The sequence below is a fragment of the Sinocyclocheilus rhinocerous genome, unplaced genomic scaffold, assembly GCF_001515625.1.
Source record: "Sinocyclocheilus rhinocerous isolate Xijiao unplaced genomic scaffold, SAMN03320098_v1.1 scaffold958, whole genome shotgun sequence".
NCBI classification, from domain to species: Eukaryota; Metazoa; Chordata; class Actinopteri; order Cypriniformes; family Cyprinidae; genus Sinocyclocheilus; species Sinocyclocheilus rhinocerous.
In genome coordinates, this window is record NW_015650342.1 from 41,007 (window position 1) to 61,592 (window position 20,586).

The 20,586-nt window shown below is 36.1% G+C and overlaps 1 protein-coding gene across 1 annotated transcript in view; it reads right to left on the reverse strand.

Annotated features, from left to right (window-relative positions):
• LOC107711789 (gamma-aminobutyric acid receptor subunit delta-like) overlaps positions 1 to 17,022 on the reverse strand; it is a 29,222-nt gene extending 12,200 nt beyond the window's left edge. Inside the window, exons 1-3 of the mRNA XM_016516837.1 lie at positions 16,783 to 17,022; positions 7,676 to 7,791; positions 3,762 to 3,829 (exon numbers count right to left, since the gene is read on the reverse strand). Of these exons, the coding sequence (XP_016372323.1) occupies positions 3,762 to 3,829; positions 7,676 to 7,791; positions 16,783 to 16,850 (252 nt within the window). The 5' untranslated portion in view covers positions 16,851 to 17,022. The remainder of the gene's footprint in view (positions 1 to 3,761; positions 3,830 to 7,675; positions 7,792 to 16,782) is intronic.
• Between the last annotated feature and the right edge of the window lie 3,564 nt (positions 17,023 to 20,586).

A 20,586-nucleotide genomic window follows, 5' to 3' on the forward strand; every position in this document is an offset into this window, starting at 1 on the left:
TAAGTTTTTAGTTTTATTTAATTTGAGTTATTTAAATTTTTTTATACTCTTATACCTTTTGTTCTTTACTATTTTGAAGTTTTTAGCTTTATTTTTTAGTTTTTCATTTAAATGTTAAGTTTTGAAACTTTGTTGTATGCATTTGTCATTTTTATTTAATCTCTTTATTTTTAAAATGTGTATAGGTAGTATTTATAAAGTTTTAGCTTTTAGTTTTGGATCTGTTTTTAGTTGTTTTAATACTACAATCGATTGCTTCTGTTGTCCTCATTTGTAAGTCGCTTGGGATAAAAGCGTCTGATAAATGACTAAATAAATAAATGACTAAATAAATAAATAAATATATATATATATATATGTCTATACATTAAGTTGTAGTGTATCTTTCAACATGGATGGGATGTGCATTCGATGTTTATTTCATGCTAATTATAGAATGCACTCCTCTCTCGCTTCAACTGAGGCAATGCGGGAGCGCGCATGTGAACCGTCACGCCAATAAAGAGCTCCAAAACTGTATTTATCATTTTAAATTCTTAATAAAACTGACAGAATTTGAATTCTGAAACTTTGTTTCCTATTATCAGAAGTGACCTGCTCTGTCGTGTCTGTCAGCTTGCTGTCTGTGTCCTCTCTGCTCTGCGATGTTTTTCGAAAATGAACGTGTGGCGCGAGCGGCTGGAAATGGACGAGATGAAGCGCAGTGACAACAGACAACAGCCAATGCTCCACACACAGATCTGGGCCCGTATTCACAAAATATCTTAAAGCTAAAAGTAGCTCATAACTCACCGATTTAGGAGAAAATCTTAAAAATAATGGGCGTGTCAGTTCTAAATTTAGGACTCCTAAATGTTTGCTCTAAGAGTATTTCACAAAGCATTTTAGCAGTAAAACTAGCTCCTAAATCTGTGAAATGTTAGGAGTAGAGAAGAGGACTCCTAAGTCACTAAGACCAAACCACAAACTATCCTAAAATAGCTGTTGCCGGCAATCTGCCTTGGAATGTAAACATTTGACAATAATGAGCTTTTAAAAAGGTATACCGCCATAATCATGGGGGTATTATGACTGTTGTAGAACTTGTCGAGACAATTTTCCTTTGATTAGCCTATATCCTCGTTATCATTAAGCAGCTGGGCAAGAAGTAACAGCTCTTCTTGCGTCCAGTTTGGTTTTCTTTTACGTTTGCATGTCTTACTATCAGCCATGATTATTCTACTCTGTTAATTAAAAGGCTGTTTATATGCATATTCACTAATTATGAGAAGCACACATGTAAGAGGCTGACAATTAGCTGGACATATACTTGTTTAATTAGTGACTCTTAGCCTGCATTTTAAAATATTTATTTGAATGTGGCAATTAGCCAATCACTGTGTGCATAGTTAGTAAGTATGCTGACATCATCCATCGCAACGAGGTAAACCCCGCCCCCTTACTCTGAGCTTAAGACTTCTCTCTATTCCTTAGTACAGGTTTGTCTCAGCAGCTTTGTGAATAGGTTTCAAGAGAAAACTCTTAGCTAAAAACTTTTACTGCTATTTAGGAGAACTTTAGTGGTAAGATAAAATGTTTTGTGAATACAGGCCCTGATCTGATCATCCTCCTAGTTGCTTATTAGCATGCATATTACTAGCATATTGGCTGTTTATTAGTACTTAAAAAGCACATATTAATGCCTTATTCTGCATGTCCATATTTTAGGTAATTTAATCCTATCACATACCTAAACTTAACAACTACCATACTAACAATAACAAATACTAATTAATTGCTAATTAAAAGTCATAGCTAATAGTTAGTTAATAGTGAGAATTGAGTACCGCGTGTAGTACTTGCCTTACAGTTGCTTAAATATATTTTTTATATAACTATTTACATAACCATCATGATTTTTATATCTACATAAGGAATGTGACCTACAGTATATTTCCAGACATATGTATTTTGAATTCAGCAGAGAGATCAGCATATTTAATGTCTCATCTGTCTCTGTCATGCAGTTTTGATCTTAAAACAAGCTTTGATGGAGTTTGTCAATTTGTATCGTCACATTGTATCGTAAAGAATGTATCATTTTACATATTTTATTGTGAAGTAACAATATCCAGCCTTAATTTATAGCCTACAGGGTAATTTATAGCCTACAGACATTAATGAGGACTTGGGGCAAAAAAAGCCAAAACAATGCTCCCCAAATTCAAAATAATGGGACAAAATAAGCCCCTGTGCAATTAAACTAATTTTATTACGACTGCGGCGATTAAAGTGAGATGTGATGATGAATGAAAAGTGTCGATTGCAGCATTACATTTAGATCTGCTCATCATTTTGAAGTGTTGAGCATTATAACCAAATATACACATTTCTGGCCAAACAGAGTTCAGATTAGTCACCGGCGATGAGGAACGTTCATTGACTGAATTCCACACTGAATTTTCGCGAGAGCACAGAGCTCAAGCAGTGGGCTTAATTCATGAACCGCTTCAGTGATTGGGGAAAGTTTTTTGCTCACTTTCTGTATATAATTTACAGGTTTTTTAACTGCTAACACACATTTTTAAAACTTTGCCTCTTTTTTACAAAACTTTACACACAAATCCAAGAATTCCTTTTATCACTTGCAAAATTAAGCACTGCATTCGCAATATCACAAACACATCTCAAAAGCAAACATTTGTCTTACATTGCAAACACCTTTACCATACTATTGAACTTTTGGGCCTCTTTTTTACAAAACTTTACACACAAATCCAAGAATTGCACGCAAAATGCCTTTTATCACTTGCAAAATTAAGCACTGCATTCGCAATATCACAAACACATCTCAAAAGCAAACATTTGTCTTACATTGCAAACACCTTTACCATACTATTGAACTTTTGGATATATTATACACACAGTTATGCAAAACCTAAAGCTCTTCTTTCATTACCTCTTATGTACATTTCTGTGCAAGATTGAAAGTAATTGGCAGAGAGATGTTGCAAAATTCACAGTAAACACGAAAGCAAGATTGAAACCAAACTTTACTAAAATTGCTCCGCTTTTTTCAAATTTTTTCATGCATTCCATTAATCCAAACACACAGATGATTATTGTAAACAGGTGTATTCACTTTTGTTGCTTTGAGTTTCTACTTTAGTGTCTGTATTTTTAATATAGTCTTTGTAAACGACTGTACTGTACTGTACTTGTCAACTTAGAAAGGTGATAAAATTCTGAATCGTTTAACATTTTAATGATATTGCACTGTACAATGGTATACTCACCCCTACTTGTTCAAACAAACGCTTTATTAAAAGTCACTGGACTACATAAAAAGAAACGACAGGACCACATACGGTGGAAGACCATCTGCTCTGGCAAGCAGCTCAGACAACTTAGTAGTCTTGTGACTTCTACATATGAATATTTGCCAAAGTTACTTCCTGTGTTTTTACAACTGAGGATGGTCTTTAGAGGAACACTGAAATGTCTTGTTGTTTCTTATGTGTCCAGTGATTTTTAAATTTGTTTGAACATTTTACGAGATGTTTTAGTAAATCATGAATTTAGATTTACTCCTGTTGTTTATTTTATTAATTATTCTGGAACTGAATCCAATCCATTTGGAAAGAAAAATATTCAAAAGAAGCTTAGCACATTCAATTTTTTAAATCTACATTAATGACAAAAATATGATTGTTTTCCAGTACAGCAACAAAACAAATCCAGTACATCACACATGTGAAATAGGGTGATATCCAACACATTACCATGTTGGCTTCTGAGATGTGGTCAATACTGGCTACTTCAATGGCCATGGCGACATTCACAGGAGGTCCTGAGGAGACAAAATAAATGATCAGACTTCACCTACTTGTCATCTAAACTGAAATAATTTGAGAAAAAAAAACACTACTCTTTAAGCTTTCTTCCAATTTTCCAAATCTTTATTTAAAAAAAAAATATATTAATATGAACCATGCTAAAAGATAAAAATGAAGTAATATCAAATAAAATGATCAAATTCATTCCCTGGGCACCAATAGAAGGAAGCTGCTTCAAGGATGTAAAATATCACTTCCACTGGTGTGGGGTTTTTTGTAGAATGGTACGTTTATGAAAGAGAAACAGATGCAAGGTACAAGATTTGGTGTACAGTGACAACAAAAAGCCTTGAGTGGCTTGGATTTGTTGTGAGTCATGTGACAGAAAAGGCTGTGAATGTGACTGTATAATTTTTATAATTAATTATATAAATATTTTATTATGCACTATATTAGCCAGTGTGAGAAGAGAGAAGCAGCAACACGAGAACTGTGTCAGCAAGGGATACCATACCATATGTCAGAGCACAATCCACAAGGATATGACACGAATCTGTCATGTTTGAAGGGTGCCACATTGTAAAAATTGTGAAGTAGTTCCCAAAGCAATTGAGAACCTTTAAAGTCTGGTCTGTGCAAGGGTCAAAGGACTAAAGTCGTAAGAGCCACCTGTCCGCCTCATTCACTTTCCTTTTATCCTTTCCCATTATAATATAATAATCATATACACGACCAGTCAAACTTTTTGAACAGAAAGATTTTTAATGTTTTTAAAGAATTCTCTTCTGCTCACCAAGCCTGCATTTATTTGAGGATCGTGATCAAAGCTGTATTTTCAGCATTATTACTCCAGTCTTCAGTGTCACATGATCCTTCAGAAATCATCCTAATATGCTGATTTACTGCTTAACAAACATTTATTATTATTATTATTATTATCAATATTTAAAACAGTTAAGTAAATTTCTTCAGGATTCTTTGTTGAATAGAAAGATCCAAAGTTCAGCATTTATCTGAAATAAAAAGCTTTTGTAACATTATACACTATACCATTCAAAAGGAGTCAGTATAATTAAAAAATATATATATATTTTTTGGGAAAGAAATTATAGAAATTAATACGTTTATTTAGCAAGGCTGCTTTAAATTGATCAAAAGTGATAATAAACACTGTAGCATTTGGACCAATCAGACACACCATTTTTCATTAGATTTAACAAATCAATTATTCATTAGATTAACAAATAGTCACAGACCCCTCACCCAATAAACATACTGGGTGCCAGGATGTCTGTGAACGACACCAGGCCCCTGGTTACCATGGCAACCAGGACCCCTCAGCCAGATCAGATAAACTTTTACGACCTAAAAGGAAGTTGAGAGAATCTTCCTCCTACTGAGTTCTCTCTAAAACAGACATATAATGCCCATAAAAATGGACTCTTCTCTAATTAATTCATAGGAAAACCTTTCTTTGAATGAACACACATATACTTCAGGTCATTGTGTATGTTGTTACTGTTCTTGTATATTGTCTTTTGTATTGTATACTGTTTTATGCAGGCTTATGATAGAACCACTCTTTCATGTAATCTTACCTATATGTAATCTTACCATGTTTAGTATTTATGAATTCGTCTTCTGATGATCTAATTGAGAGTGTATATTATATGTTGGTACATAGGCAATATATTAGTGCTGTTCTAAGAATCTTTAGTAATTTTGCATCATCCCCAATCGAGATACATTTCCAAATTGCCATGCTCTCAGACAAAGGGTCGTAAAAATCCGCAGTGTATATTTTAATTATATAGTAATATTATAATATTCTATGATTTATTATTCAGGATTGACTCCTGCAGTTTGAATGATATTGCATAGGCAACATTAAGTGCACAGTTAGACGTTTTGTCATTCTATATTTTAGGGTACATTTCACATCAGCAAAAAAAGTGTAAAAACAGTAGAGGAGAGTGGGGTAAGATGAGCCACTTTTTACTTATGTGGTCCTCAAGATAAGGGAAAATGACGCAGAAGTACAATCAAAGTATCTAAAGTAACTTCAGGATGTTTCCTATCCTTTTAAATGATCAGAATGTATCTATGACAAAGGGTTCTTCACTGAAACTAATGAACAATTTAGTCAAAAGATTCTTGGCATAGTAGCTTTTCTGCAATGTCGAACAGGCCATTAGGGACTACATGTGGAAAGATATATCTGATTATAATGTGATGAAAGGCATCTTCTGGTTCTTATCAGATATGGATTTGGTGCACTTGTACACTGTCCCTATTAAATAAACTACAAATAATAATATGTATATATGATAAACTAAATCAGTTGTGTACTACAGCATTTGGCTCACTTTGCCCCATAGCTGCCATTTTGGAAAACAACTAGCTTGCTTAATAATTCAGGCTAATATTTAGCTAAATGATTTACATGGTTTTATACATTGCTAAATCACTTATATGCATCATAAATATTTTTAGACCTGGATAAATTTACTTGGATGTAACAGCCATTACATATGTTATGCTAAAATTTTACTGTGACAAGCCAAAAACTTGTTAAACTTTGTTAAAAGTTTTTAAAGTAATTGGGTGCCTTCCACTCCTCCCATGTGTTTCTTCTTTTCACAGTCTGGCAGAAATTATGGGTGGTTTCAAAATATTTGGTCACATGACAATAAAAGTGTACAGTTGGCAAGATACAGGGGGTGGGTCAACTACCCACTGGCTCATCTTACACCACTCTCCCCTATGCCTTCTTAAAACAACTCTTGGTTTCAGTTGGTATATTTTATCAGTGTATAACTTATCTGCTATTTTTATTAATGTAACAAACTATGTCACTACACACACTGATTAGGTGTTTTGTAAAATGAGTGAAATATCCCTTAACTTAGTTGCCAGGTGACATAGTTGACAACTTCACCATCTTGACTCATAATTTCAATGGCAGGCCTTGTCTAGCTGACCAAATGTTATTTTCTTGATCAGGTTCAATTTCAATAGTTATTTGAAGAGAAACCATTAAAATACTGCAAACCACAACAATGTACCGAACATAGTTGACAGGCAATTAATATAATCTATGATAATAGGTCACTAGAGATAAAATATAGAAAAAAACTAACCATACCAATTACCATAATGTGCTTAAAATGTCTGCCATATAAGAAAATGACATGACGTGATGCTGGTCACATGGTTTTGTAATAAATCATTTTTTTTAGTTTGCAGAGGGCTGTTTGGTAGTAACATGAAGTAACATGAGTAAAATTAAAAATTTTATTATTTGAAAGAAATAAGACATTGACTTCATTGACTCTTGATTTTCATTCATTATTTTGAACTCAAGAAAAAAAAAAAAGCGGACATCGCATGAAGACAAACTGCAAAACTTGGTGTACAAAATATTTGTGTGAAATTATAGTGTTTTCTCTTAGAAAACTGTTTAAAAAAATAATGAACATCAGTGGACATGAAATGTAACCTAAATTATAGAATGACCCACTTATTATAATCAATTATAACTACAGTTTCATAAATGAAGAGCAATGTGTCCACAGGTCCGCAGAGGAGAACCACTGACCTATTGAATAAGATAGGTATGCTTTATTAGGTACTTATCAATACTGAGTGACATGTGGTGTGCCTCTCACAAGCTTGTTTCTTAGGATATGATTCAAATATATGTGGGCTAATTGTAATACTCCAAAAATAGACTGTAAAAACTGGAGCACTTGTCATAGGAAGTGTGAGGTTTGTTGTGAAAAAAAGAGGCTAAATATTGATGCTAAAAATGACTGCAGGTGGTTGAGCAGTGTAGTGTAAACTGCACATATAAAACTCACCTCCAATCCCTGGGCGAAAGTTTCGAGCATAACCTTTCATTAAATCATCCAGATTAGGCAACCAGGATATTTCAATGTCTGTGCCAACATAGTCACCAATATCACTCAGCATGGCCCTACAGGGACAAAACAAACAAATGTTTTTCACTTTCTCTTTCACAATTTTATCATAGATGCAGATGTGTGACGTGTAATTGCAGTTTGATAATCAAAACATTGAAATATATTATGGGGACATATTTGGTTGGAAGTGAACGTAAATACAGGACAGATGGATGGACTGAAAAGGTGTTAAGGAAAACAGGATAAAACACAGAAACCGAGCATCAAAAAGCAAAACAAAAACCCAAACCTTGCTGAGGGGCTTAATGGATGCTGGTTACACAATAAGAAACAAAATAAGCCAAAAACGATAGAAACAGATCCCAAAATAGAACAAACAGACACAGACGTAGAATAAAATACAAATGGGGGCACTGAATCAGGAAGCTAAGGAGGTAATAAGAGCTATGCCAAACAGACATCCAAGGACAAATCCAAGTAACACAACTGACAATGAGAATATACACCTTTTTTTTCCTATTGCGTTTTAAAATACGGCTGAAACTTCTAGTTTGGAGAATTTCAAAACTGAAACAAATAATTTCAAATAATAAGGTTGCGCTGAAAATAATACTCATCTGTCAATTTGACTGAATGATCTGCAAATTTTTACTTCATGCCCTATTTTAGCATAACACTTGCAATTTTAATGAGACATTGGTATCACAAGAATTTCTGTGGCAAGTGCTCTTTTTAGTCCAGTGTTCTCTGTTCCTCCTCATTATTTTCTTTTCTTTTTCTTTCTTTTTCTTCTGCTGTATCTATGAAAGAGAGAGCAGATACTGCGCAATTGTGGCCTGCGCTTTTGATTTAAAAAACAATATATCCCATGAATAATTCAATGTACTAAGAATCCCTCCTTTTTCTTCCCAAATTCCCACATTTCTTTCCCAGTTTATTAATCTCTATTAGCGGTGTTTACTGGAAGAAACAGGGTATACAATATTTGTATCTGTCAAAATGATGGAAAGCTCTTTGAAATATCCATACATCATCCGTTAATGATGGAAATTTTTTGATTAACGCAACAAACACATTGCATAACATATTACTACAGTAATATTGAACTTGTTATTTATGGTCTGCCGAAAGTAATTTGTTAATACATTAACATGTTTAAATATCCTTTTAATGTTCATTGGTTTGAAGAGTGAAGATAGTAATGCCACCTCATTGTCTCAATTTTTTTTCCCAAATGCTTATTATTGCATTTGTAGAGCATGCAGACAGTTAAACAAGTTAATTCGCAGTTGCCATGGGCCGGTAGGAAAAAGGAACGAAATCAGGAAAGGAACAAGGGAGACAACAAGGGAGACAGGAAAAGAGCTGAGAAACAATGGAACTGACAGGGGAACACGTGGAAAAGATCTCTTCTTGGTTACTTGTGGCAATGATTCACTGGGTTAGGGTTAATTTTGTTTGCACTGTTATGCAACAAGCCCTGTGATTGACATAATCAATTAAATCTTTAGAATTGGCTGTGGGGCAGCGTTTGCACTTGACTGGTTTGGGGATTCAGTGCTAGGATTCAACACTAATAGTAATCAACAATAGTACAACGTAGGTAATTTTACCAAACTGGAGATGAAGATAGTCCACATGAGATAAGGAGAACACTATGCCATTGTATGTCATTATGAGTTTCCTGTTTGTGAGGCTAGACCCTGAAACGTGTTTGAGTGAGTATTTGAAGAGTCCTTAATGAGCTGATTAATGATAGTCAGGTCTGAGTGGTTAGTACTCGAGAGACATGGGGGGAGACTGAGAGCTTGATGGAGATGTGACAATTACATGTTCATCACAGAATTAATGTAATTACCCGGTAACATCAGATAAATTGCGTGTAATAAGTTGTGATTTTGTGAAAACATAAAATATCTTATAGATGAATCATTAGAGATGGGTCTTCACCCAGCTACATTTTACCAAATGATTAATGTCTTTATTGCATTACAAAAAGGAAACAGACACAAAAGTTTCAGCTAAAATAAGATGAGATTAAAAAACTTGCTCCCAACAATAATTCCTGAAGACCAGACTGGTTTCATTAAAAATAGACAAATGGTTCACAATGATTGCAGATGATTCTATATAATAAACTGCTCAAAAATAAAGGTCTCAATCTGAAATACTGTTATTAGGTGCTGAAAAGGCCATCAACAGGGTTTGGTGGGATTATCTCTTCTCCACATTTATTTAATAGATAAAGGTCTTTTATGCATCTCCAGTGGCCTCAGACAAATAAATGTAGGACTGATTACTTTAGGTTAACACGTCATAACTGTAGGGCTGCCTGCTACTGTATCTCCAATGCACTTTGCGTTAACAACTGAACCTCTGGCAATCGCTTTATAAACCTAGGCTTCCTCAGCATGATTTATTATTATACATTTTTAATCCATCTAAGACAGTTCCTATGATAATATCTGCTTTAAAATAATTTAGACAAATATCAGGATATAAGCTCAATATAGGGAAAAGTATACTGTCCAGTTAATGACCTAGCTGAAAAGCAATCTTTTGAAACATTATCTTTTAAATTTAAAATACTTAGGAATCAATGTCACTAAGACATTTGTAGATCTGTTTAAGGAGAATTTTTCAAAACTACTCTGTACAACTGCTTGAATTATTATGAACTGTTGGCTGTTGTTCTGCTCACATTTTATTGCAATTGAACCTTATTTACACATGCCACAGCTCAACTGATCATGTGCTAGTTACTCCACTACACACCTCAAATCACTCACCCTCAGCATTTAAACAGGCTTGGATAACCCCACTACTATCCCCACTTTTAAGCCAGCACATTTAGAAAACTACAGACCAGTATCTCTTCTTCTGTTTAGTACAAAAACACGTGAATAAGTTGTGTCCAACCAAGTTTTTGCATTTCTCACACAGAACAATCTCTTGGACAGCAACCAGTCTGGCTTCAGAAGTGGACATTCTACTGAGACTGCCTTGCTCTCAGTTGTTGAAGCCCTAAGACTGGCAAGAGCGGCATCCAAATCTTCAATACTTGTCTTGCTGGATCTGTCCGCTGCTTTTGAAACAGTTAACCACCAGATCCCCCCCTGTCAACTCTTATTTCAAAAGGCATCTCAGGTACCGCACTACAGTGGTTCAAGTTTTACCTCTCAGATAGGTCCTTCAAGTCACAACGTCTAGCTACTGGGGTGCCTCAGGGCTCAGTTCTTGGACCACTTATCTTCTCTATCTACATGGTATCGCTAGGTTCTGTCATTCAGAAACGTGGCTTTTCATTTCATTGCTATGCTGATGACACTCAACTCTACCTCTCATTCCATCCTGTATATTTTCCCTTTACTTAGTTTACCTCCCCCTTGGAGGAGTGGCAACTCTGGAGGTTGTGTTGTGGAGGGCTAACTACTGAGCTTTTTAGCACACTGCATGCTCCCTTTGCTAGGCTGCTTAAGTACAATTTTGGGTAGAACAGGGTGACTCACAAGAGTTTTGTTTACCTCCCTTCCTAACTGTTGTTGAGTCTTGAAGAAGAGATGTATGCTCCCCTTTGAATGGTTACATTGGGGTTTTAAATAGGGTCTGAGCTCCCCTGTGGCTTCCTTCAGGTTTAGAACCCGGGTGATGAAAGTTACTTGGAAAACTGTCAGCGAGTAAATATCTAGGCTAAAATCGTGCGGTGTGTGCCCAGCATAAGGGTAAGGATGTATGCTCCCCCTTGAATGGATGGCAATACTTAGGGTTGTAGTCTGAGGTGCTAGTTACTGAGGTTTTTAGCACCTTGCATGCTCCCTTCCGTAGGCTGCTCAAGTATTCCTTAGGGTTGAGCAGGGTGAATGAAATTATAACGAGCAACTCTCAAGAGTCCCTCTGTTTAGTTTACCTCCCTCCGCAACTGTTGTTTCTGTACTACTGAACGTTAGGAGCTGTGTGTGTATGTGTGTGCGCACACACTTCAATGTAAGCAGCACATTAATTTAGAGCAGCCATTAAATCGACTCTATGAACTGAACTGGGCTGCATTTCCCAAAAGCATTGTAAGCCTAAGAAGTTCGTTAACACGATCGTACGACTGATCTTATTATTACGGTCTGTTTCCCAGAAGCATCGTAACTTAAGTAGCACTTGAAAATCATTGTAGAACTATGAGTGCTCTGGAGTAATCGTAAAGCCTTAAGTGCATCGTAAAAAGACATAATTGTACTTTATTGTACGCTTTATTACTCTTTTTTTATGCTTCAAAGACTGGGAAAAATAGGGATAAACTAAAAAAAAATCTGTCAATGTCTTGCTGATGTGCACGAAAACCTGCCATGTATTGGGCATTTCTTGGCTGGCCATCATGTGGTCCCATGCCATCTTCGTCCTCCTCCTCCTCCACCACCTCTTCATCTTCCTCCCTGTTCAGTAAGTGCACTCTAATCTGCACTGCAATGATGTGCAGCATTGCTGTTTACTATTATTACTGCACAGCACTTTTGTGGAGCAAACAGTAGACCACAGCTGGACTGGTGAATAGCCAGAAAGTGCAGCTTCCACCTCCCTATTGTGCATTCCACAATACTACGTGTTAGTATTAGTACTATCATATGTTTGTAATGTTCATAATGACCAAAGGTTGAGCTTCTTATAAATATGTATACATAGAACACTGCTGGTAAACATGTCTGCAATAAACTTTTTTGTCTGTACCTGTAGAAATGTATTGGCTAGATGAAGTACATATATTTGTGCTACTGTCATCCTTAATATATAGACTTTATATATTAATAATATTGAAACTTACATGCTTATGTCTGAAAATAATCATCAATCATTAGCCATTCACTTCAGAAACACTTGGAAGAACTAATAAGATAACTAATAAGTATTTCATAGGGCTATAAGCCTTGTGTGGTTCAACAAACACATGGACATCAAAAACATTGCAACAACATTTTATTAATTTGGATATTCAGTTGCCCAGGACCTACAAAATACATTGTACAGTGGGCTGAGTCATAACTACATATAGAAAACATTTCACATTGCACAAGAAATTACAGAAACTTAATGAATCCCCATTTAACAATAATCACATTACCTGACGATTCTGGCAAGATAATTGGCACAGAAATGGAGGGACTTGCAAACTTCATCTCCTTTAGTGCAAATCTCCTCTCTTCCAGCTTGGCCTTCTTGAGCTCCATGAGCTGCTGTTGAAAATTGATGTCCCTCTCGTTGGCTTCTTTAAGGCATTGTCTAATGTCTTTCAAGACATATAGTTTCTCCCTCTCCAGCTGCACTAAGTCCTGACTACAAGTACAGACATTATCAAACTGCTGAGGTGTTATGGCTGCAGTCTGGACAACTGAAGATGGAGGCTGTGGCCTGGGAGGGTGGTTTGGAGGACTAGGAGATGGTAGGTGCTGGGAGATGGCAGGCGAAACAGATAGTTCCTCTGAACATGAAGGACCTGACTCAGGCTCAGGTTGAGTTACACCTACTCCTCCATGGATGTCAATACCACCACTAATGCCATCTGAAGCACTTGTGCCAAGTATTGACAAGGCCTTTTCTTCCTCTGCTGTGAGAATGGGGAACTCATTGGTCCCACCACCTGTTTTTTAATTGCAGTCCTCTGCAGTGCCCTCTTCCTCTTTGGCAGGCTTGCAAAATCCAGCCACTTCTTGCGGACGTCCTTGCCTGATCTTTTAATACCTCTGGTTGCTGTTAATTTGGTAGCAATGTCCTCACAGATGTTTTGTTTTTCCTTATTTGTATGGTGTCCTTTAAATCTGGTGAAAATAACATCTTTGTTTCGCTCTACCTCCTCTAGAAGGACATTAATTTCAACTTTTTGAAAGGTATCTTTTCTTGTTGTTTTTTTTGTTCGGCCATTTTGTCAGTGCCTCAGCCTGTAGGTAGGTGCTTTATATACAGTAGACTTGTCTTGATTGCTAATCCACATCAGATCATGATTATTGGGTTAAAACATTCAAGATACGATTCCATATAAAGTTATATTTCAGCACTTCGCAAATGGACAGCGACTCCTAAGTAGCACGTAGAATGCGTTCTCGCGCATTCATGTTACTGTAAGTGCATTTTTGGGAAGCACAAGTGGAAATGCGGTGTTATCGTTATCGGGAAACCCGGCCCTGGGTGTGTCAGATAAGAGAATGTAAACAAAATAAATATTAAGAGATGCTGTCTTAACCTGGACAATGTTTTATACCCTTGAGATGATATGACATTATTAAATTATCTGGAATGAGTTTATGAGAATATGTTATTGTGCAAAACATTAAAAATAGTAAGTAATATCTTTAAAATAGCTATTACAATTATTTTGTCATTGTGTAAATTATTATTTTTTAATAATTTTTTCTTGGATGAAACAATAATAAATACAGAACCCGGTACAAATGAGAAACCACCTCTGAGCAAACATATAGAGCAAAAAATGTCATTAATATCTGTAAAATAAGTAAATTAGGCAATTTTGATAATGGGCTGCAAAAATGATTACACCCTTGATTAAATTCAACAAACGTGCAATATTCTTGTTCTGCCTTCCTGGCAGTGAGTGTACAAATTCATGACAAATTGTCACATCTGTACTGTTTAATTCCTGGAGGATGACCTCCTAAAATTCCCTGATCTGGAGTGTTTCTCAACTTGTTTCTGCAAAGGCGCATTGAATTCAAGTGGCATTCACAGGTATCAAAGCCCCTTCATTCTCTCTCTTTAGAAAAAAATGTGTCATGTCCAAGAGAAGCACCAAATTAAACCTTGTGAGATGCTTCAGTACAGCTGGCTTGACTACAGAGAGAGGTGCTACTTCTCTCGCTGTCTTTTCAAATCCCATTCACTGTGATGTTCCCATGTTGTTTAATGTGCCTAATAGCCAAATAAATTAAGATTATATATCAATTAAACTGATCATTTTCAAAAGCCAAACCCTTGTACAAGGCAGAAGTCTGGTCCAGTTCCACTTACAATCCTCTCTGTCTGTATATGAATGGCTGTCATATTATTTTCTCCTCAGAATTAAGTGTATGCAAATATTACTCAGGGAACACTTGAACACTATAATAATAGAGAATGTACCTTATAAAAATATATATTTTTTTACTACACTTAAATTGAGGAAGTATTAAAATTGTATTCCAATGTTCCAACATTTTAAAGGAATAGTTTACTCAAAATTTGAGGGTGAGTAAATTATGAAACGTTTCATTTATGGGTGAACTATCCCTTTAGGTGTAAAGTTCCTTTCAGGAGCCAAATCACACAGCCAACAGGGTGAACATTTTTTAATGTTTTGATGAACATACAGCATGCAGTACCAGGTTGGGTGTGAAATGTAGGTTTCTGAAAAGTCCAAAGGAGACCTGCATACATCATAACACAGCTCCTGCAATGTTGTGAGAAACCAAAAACAAAAAACTCATTTCTAATTTGAAAAAAAAAAAAAAAATGTGAAAAACCAACAATAAACAACATGTGGGATGGTCCTAAAATAGGTGTTAGTACATTACATAACATTACGCGTGTGTCTTATTTTTTTCTTTTGATTTTGAAATTTGACCTACAATAGTGATGATTCTGTGAGATTCATCCCCAAAAAGAACAACATACAAGCTCGTAAGTGTACTGTAAACAAGGGGCAAAAGACCCTAATGTGTTGACGCACATTCACACGAGAAATGAACTGCATGTGAAATGAACAACAAGCAAAGGGAGAGACGTGTGCATATGGGTCAAGGGCAAGACATCCCATTTTAGAGTCCGCATCAAATAAATTTTACAAAATTGATTTTATATACATAAAGAGAATGCAAGTAAAGTGTCTACTTCAATATTTCCAATAATGTTTGTAAAAATAAAATATCATATGGATGAAATTATATTCCAGTCATTCAGCGTAACAGATATTTATGTAAAAATGAAACAACACTTATTCTGACCTGTTCTTATTGTAATATAGTATATAAAAGAAAAAGTAATCATAATTTTTTTATATTTTAAATTATTGAAATCTTCTTGCTGGCAAATGGGTAGTGGTTTGAAGGATAGTGACAAAGATTGGTAAAGATTGAAAATTAAAATTTGGGTGGGGGCTGCAGTGATATCCTGAAATAGAGTCTTTTAATGTCATCTAATGACTTTTTCTAAATAAGCCTGAAACAATTTTTTGGTATATAAACTACTGTTACGCTGAATGACATTTTAGTGGTTATCTTCTGTAAATCTTAGTCTTTTTAAAGAAAAAACAAATACATTAAAATAACAGGACGCATTCTAATGTATGGGGAAAATAAATATGTATTGAACTTTTATTGTTTTGATGCTTGAAAACCCCTTTTGACCCATATATGGTTGAATATGCGTATTTTAAACTGGTCGAGAGCTCCACGGAAACGTAGAAATGTTTATGACAGCATATTATTTATATCTAACTACATACCACCAGCAAAACATAACCACGACGATGTATCCTATTTATAAAGCAAAAGACACGAACATGAAAATCTGACCCATATCCAAGCAACAACGAGAATATGAGATACAAGCATAGGCTAGAGCACTGTATGTGAATGTGTGTATGACGGCAGGCACTGCACGGATTTAATAACCTATCTAGATAATTACAGTATATTCATGATATCCGTGAGATTGAACAGTTTTGGCTAAATTTATCTTCTGATCTACATGTTTAACATTAAATTTGACGTTGGAGGCAGAAGCGTAAGATGTATCAATTCTAAGCCTCACTGGAAATAATCCATTACTGAAAATAGAGAGGGATGATGGAAATTCTCAAATGCATTTATTTACTGCTTAAAAGCCTGTTTGATAAAGATTCTCATAAATTGGCAATATTTTGACAATCAATTAAACTGCTGTGTACTCGGATATGTTTCGAGTAGGCTACACAGCAGTTTAATTGCTGTGTGAGGATAAGAAGAAAACTGCTGCAGACAGGCTATGTGTGTTTTCTTCTTATCCTCACGCTGTGTTAAGGACGCACTCACCTGCTCATGCTGTTCCCCCCGATGAGCACAAACCAGAAGATCGACACGGCGAAACTCACTGCATCCATTTTGCGCTAAATTGATTCGGACTGAAAGGAGACAGACAGATTAATATATCCTAATTTCCTCAGCCTCTTAGGAGAATCGCAGGAAAATTATATAATGATCCATATTTTAGCCAGTGCCTTATCCAGACTGCAGAGAAAACGGCACACATAACTCGCTTTCTCTCATAGACAGTTCTCCCTCTCTCTAGTCTAAAGCCTTGAACTATCGCGAGGTCCGTTTCTCGAACGAATCGTTCTTCTGAGTCGGTTCTTTTTAACGACTTCAAGCCTTTAAGCGTTCTTGAATTACTTCACTAGCTGCGAGTTAAGTATTGAATGTAGCCTACTTGGCTAATAAATTACTCCTTAAATGACTTGCTTTTGTTTTTGTCAAATGTAGTGGGCTTTTGCATACAGGAATTTTGCATATTATACTAAGAATATTGTGAGTAATGTTGTAAATAGTAAATAAATGAATAATAGTGCAATATTTTATTTGGACCATGGCATTAAAGTGATGTAGGCTATCTATAGGCCTATAGAAAAGCAAGAAAATTTAGCAGGAAACCAAAATTGACAATTCTTATTTGTATGAAATATTATGCGCCCTCTAATCTTTTATAGCCTATTAAAAAAATTAATAAAATAAAATAACTCTTCTATTTCCTTGCAAGGAGGACATCTCTTTCTGATGACAATTGCACTGGTCCGAATCCAAACAAAATGAAGACAAAACCAAGTCCCGCACTACATTTTTTCTCGGAAAACAGACGTTTATTCCAAAGACAACACGTCACACTACGCTATTTGAAATAATGAAAAACATAATATACACGACAATATTTGAAAAATACTCATTTTAATGTACCTGAAAAAGAATGGACATAAAATGCAACGCCAGTTTTTTGACCGTTGACTTGAAAGAACCGGTACAGCAAAACTTAACCGTTCGAACGAACCGATTCATTTGAATGAATCAGATTTACCAACCTCTCCTTTCACATCAGATTAAGTCCTCCGCTTGTGGAGGATGCATCATGCAACCACTCTGCACGATAACACGATGTACTTATATAACATCAACCCTGCTTTACAGTCATCTTTAGCCCATGTCAATGAATACTTCAAAGCCAGTGTATTCATTTCTCACACAGCAGTTTTAGGTTTATCTCTACAGCCACAGCGCATTTAATGCGTCCTGGTTCGCCATGCTGTTAGCTACTCATGCATTTATGAAGAGGTAGAAGGCATCAAACCCATATTCTACCCACGTTAATAGGCTATGTTGGTCATTATTCATTAGTTTACCAGTGCACTACTCTTAGACTATACTATTTGTTTCTATCCTGTTTGATGTGTATTGTTGTCTGTTATATATACTGTACTGAACCTTGAACTTGGGGCTGAAACGATGTAATGGTGCATTCAGTGACAGTGATTGCATAAGCTACTGTTCTAGTAAATTACTTTCATGACTGACCTAGCAGAATATGTCACTGCACAATAAGAAACGCTAAATTTAAGAACAGTACAAAATATGTATACAGTCAGCTGTATCAACAAAACAGGCCAAGTGTTTACGCTGTTGTTCTGAGAGTTTGTAGTTGCCGAGAGAGGAAAGAAAGAAGAGAGAGAGAGAGAGAGAGACATGGATTGACATGGGTTGGTGAATGAGTGGTCTATGATGTTTTTTTCTTTCTTTTTCTCCACAGTACAGAATACAGGACAGGAATGCTGAGCTTTAGGATTACCCATTCTTCATAACTAAATATACACAGTCAAAAGTTTTTGAAAGGTAACAGTTTTTTAAAGTTTTTTTAAAGAATTCTCTTCGTCTCATTTGATCCAAAATACAGCAAAAGCAGTAATATTGTGAAATATTTTTACTAGGCCTATTTAAAATAACTGATTTGAATATATTTCAAAATGTAGTAATTTATTTCTGTGATCAAAGCTAAATTTTCAGCATCATTACGCCAGTCTTCAGTGTCACATGATCCTTCAGAAATATGCTGAAGTGCGGTTCAAGAAACATTTATTGTTATTATCATCATCATCATCATCAATATTTACAACAGTTGAGTACATTTCAGGATTCTTTGATGAATAGAAAGATCCAAAGTTCAGACTTTATCTGAAATAAAAAGCTTTTGTAACACACTATACCATTCAAAAGCTTGGAGTGAGTATAATTTTTTTTATTATTATTTTTGGGAAAGAAATTATAGAAATGAATAATTTTAAAGGATACTTTAAATTGATCAAAAGTGATGATAAAGACATTTGTAATGTTACAAATTATTTCTATTTCAGATAAATTCTGTTCTTCTGAACTTTCTATTCATCAAAGAAACCTGAAAAAAATTCTACTCAGCTGTTTTCAGCATAATAATAAATACATGTTTTTTGAGCAGCAAATCAGAATATTACAATGATTCCTGAAGGATCGTGTGACTGGAGTAATGATTCTAAAAATTAAGCTTTGAAATCACAGGAATAAATTTCAAAATTTTACAGTTTTTGCTGTACTTTGGATCAAATAAATGCAGGCTTGGTGAGCAGAAGAGACTACAAATGCCACAAAATCGGACACTGGGCCAGAGTATACCACAATAACAGGTCAGTGAGAGAAGTCACAGAATGTTTTGACCAACCTTCATACTTTCTGGGTTCAGTTTACAATGTAAATGAACTAGAAGAGCAGTGGATGGTGCAGCTCCTGATTGGGACGACCCCTGTAAAATTCCAAATAGATACGGGGGCTGACGTAAACGTTGTGGCAGAAGAGACTTTCAGCAAACTAGTCCCAGCAAAGGCACTAGAGCCAGCCAATGTTACACTGGACAACCCTGGGGGAAAGCTAGTCTGCCTGGGTCAGTTCCGAGCCACTGCAGTGTACAAAGGACAGTCATGCCCATTTTCTGCCTATGTGGTCCGTGGATACAATGTCAATAACCTGCCGAGTCAGACTCTATCGGCTGACATGAACCTTGTAAGGAGAGTGGAGGAGGTGAACAGAATGGCCTCCGAACACTATGAGGCGTTTGGTGAGCACGGCACACTCAAAACCGACCCTGTCAAAATTCAGTTGAAAGACTCAGTGCTGCCATGTGCAGTACACACTGCGAGGCGTGTTCCAATACCAATGCTGCAAAAGGTGAAAGAGGAGTTGCAGAGGATAGAGGAAAATGGCGTCATAGAGCGGGTGACACAACCAACGGAATGGTGTGCGCCGATGGGTCCCGTTCTGAAGAAAAACGGCAAAGCACGCATTTGCGTGGATCTCAAAAGACTAAATGAAGCAGTAAAACGAGAACATTTCGTGCTACCTACAGCAGATGAGATTTTTGCTAAACTGAGCGGTGCATAAGTTTTCTCCTTAGAGTAAACTCTAAGAGTAAACTCCTTAGAGCAGGGGTGGGCAAACTTGGCCCTTCCAGGCCACTTTCCTTCAGAGATTAGCTCCAACCCTAATCAAACACACCTGAACCAGCTAATCATTGTCTTCAAGACTACTAGAAGGCTACAGGCAGGTGAGTCATATCAGGGTTGGATCAAATCTCTGCAGGAAAGTGGCCTGGAAGGGCCAAGTTTGCCCATCACTGCCTTAGAGTAAACACGCAGCCAGCGGATTCTGGCAGATCCCTCTCCATCCAGATAGCTGCAGACTTACCACCTTTATCACGCCATTTGGGAGATATTGTTTCAGGAGGCTTCCCTTCGGGATCTCGAGTGCTCCAGAAATCTTCCAGAGGAA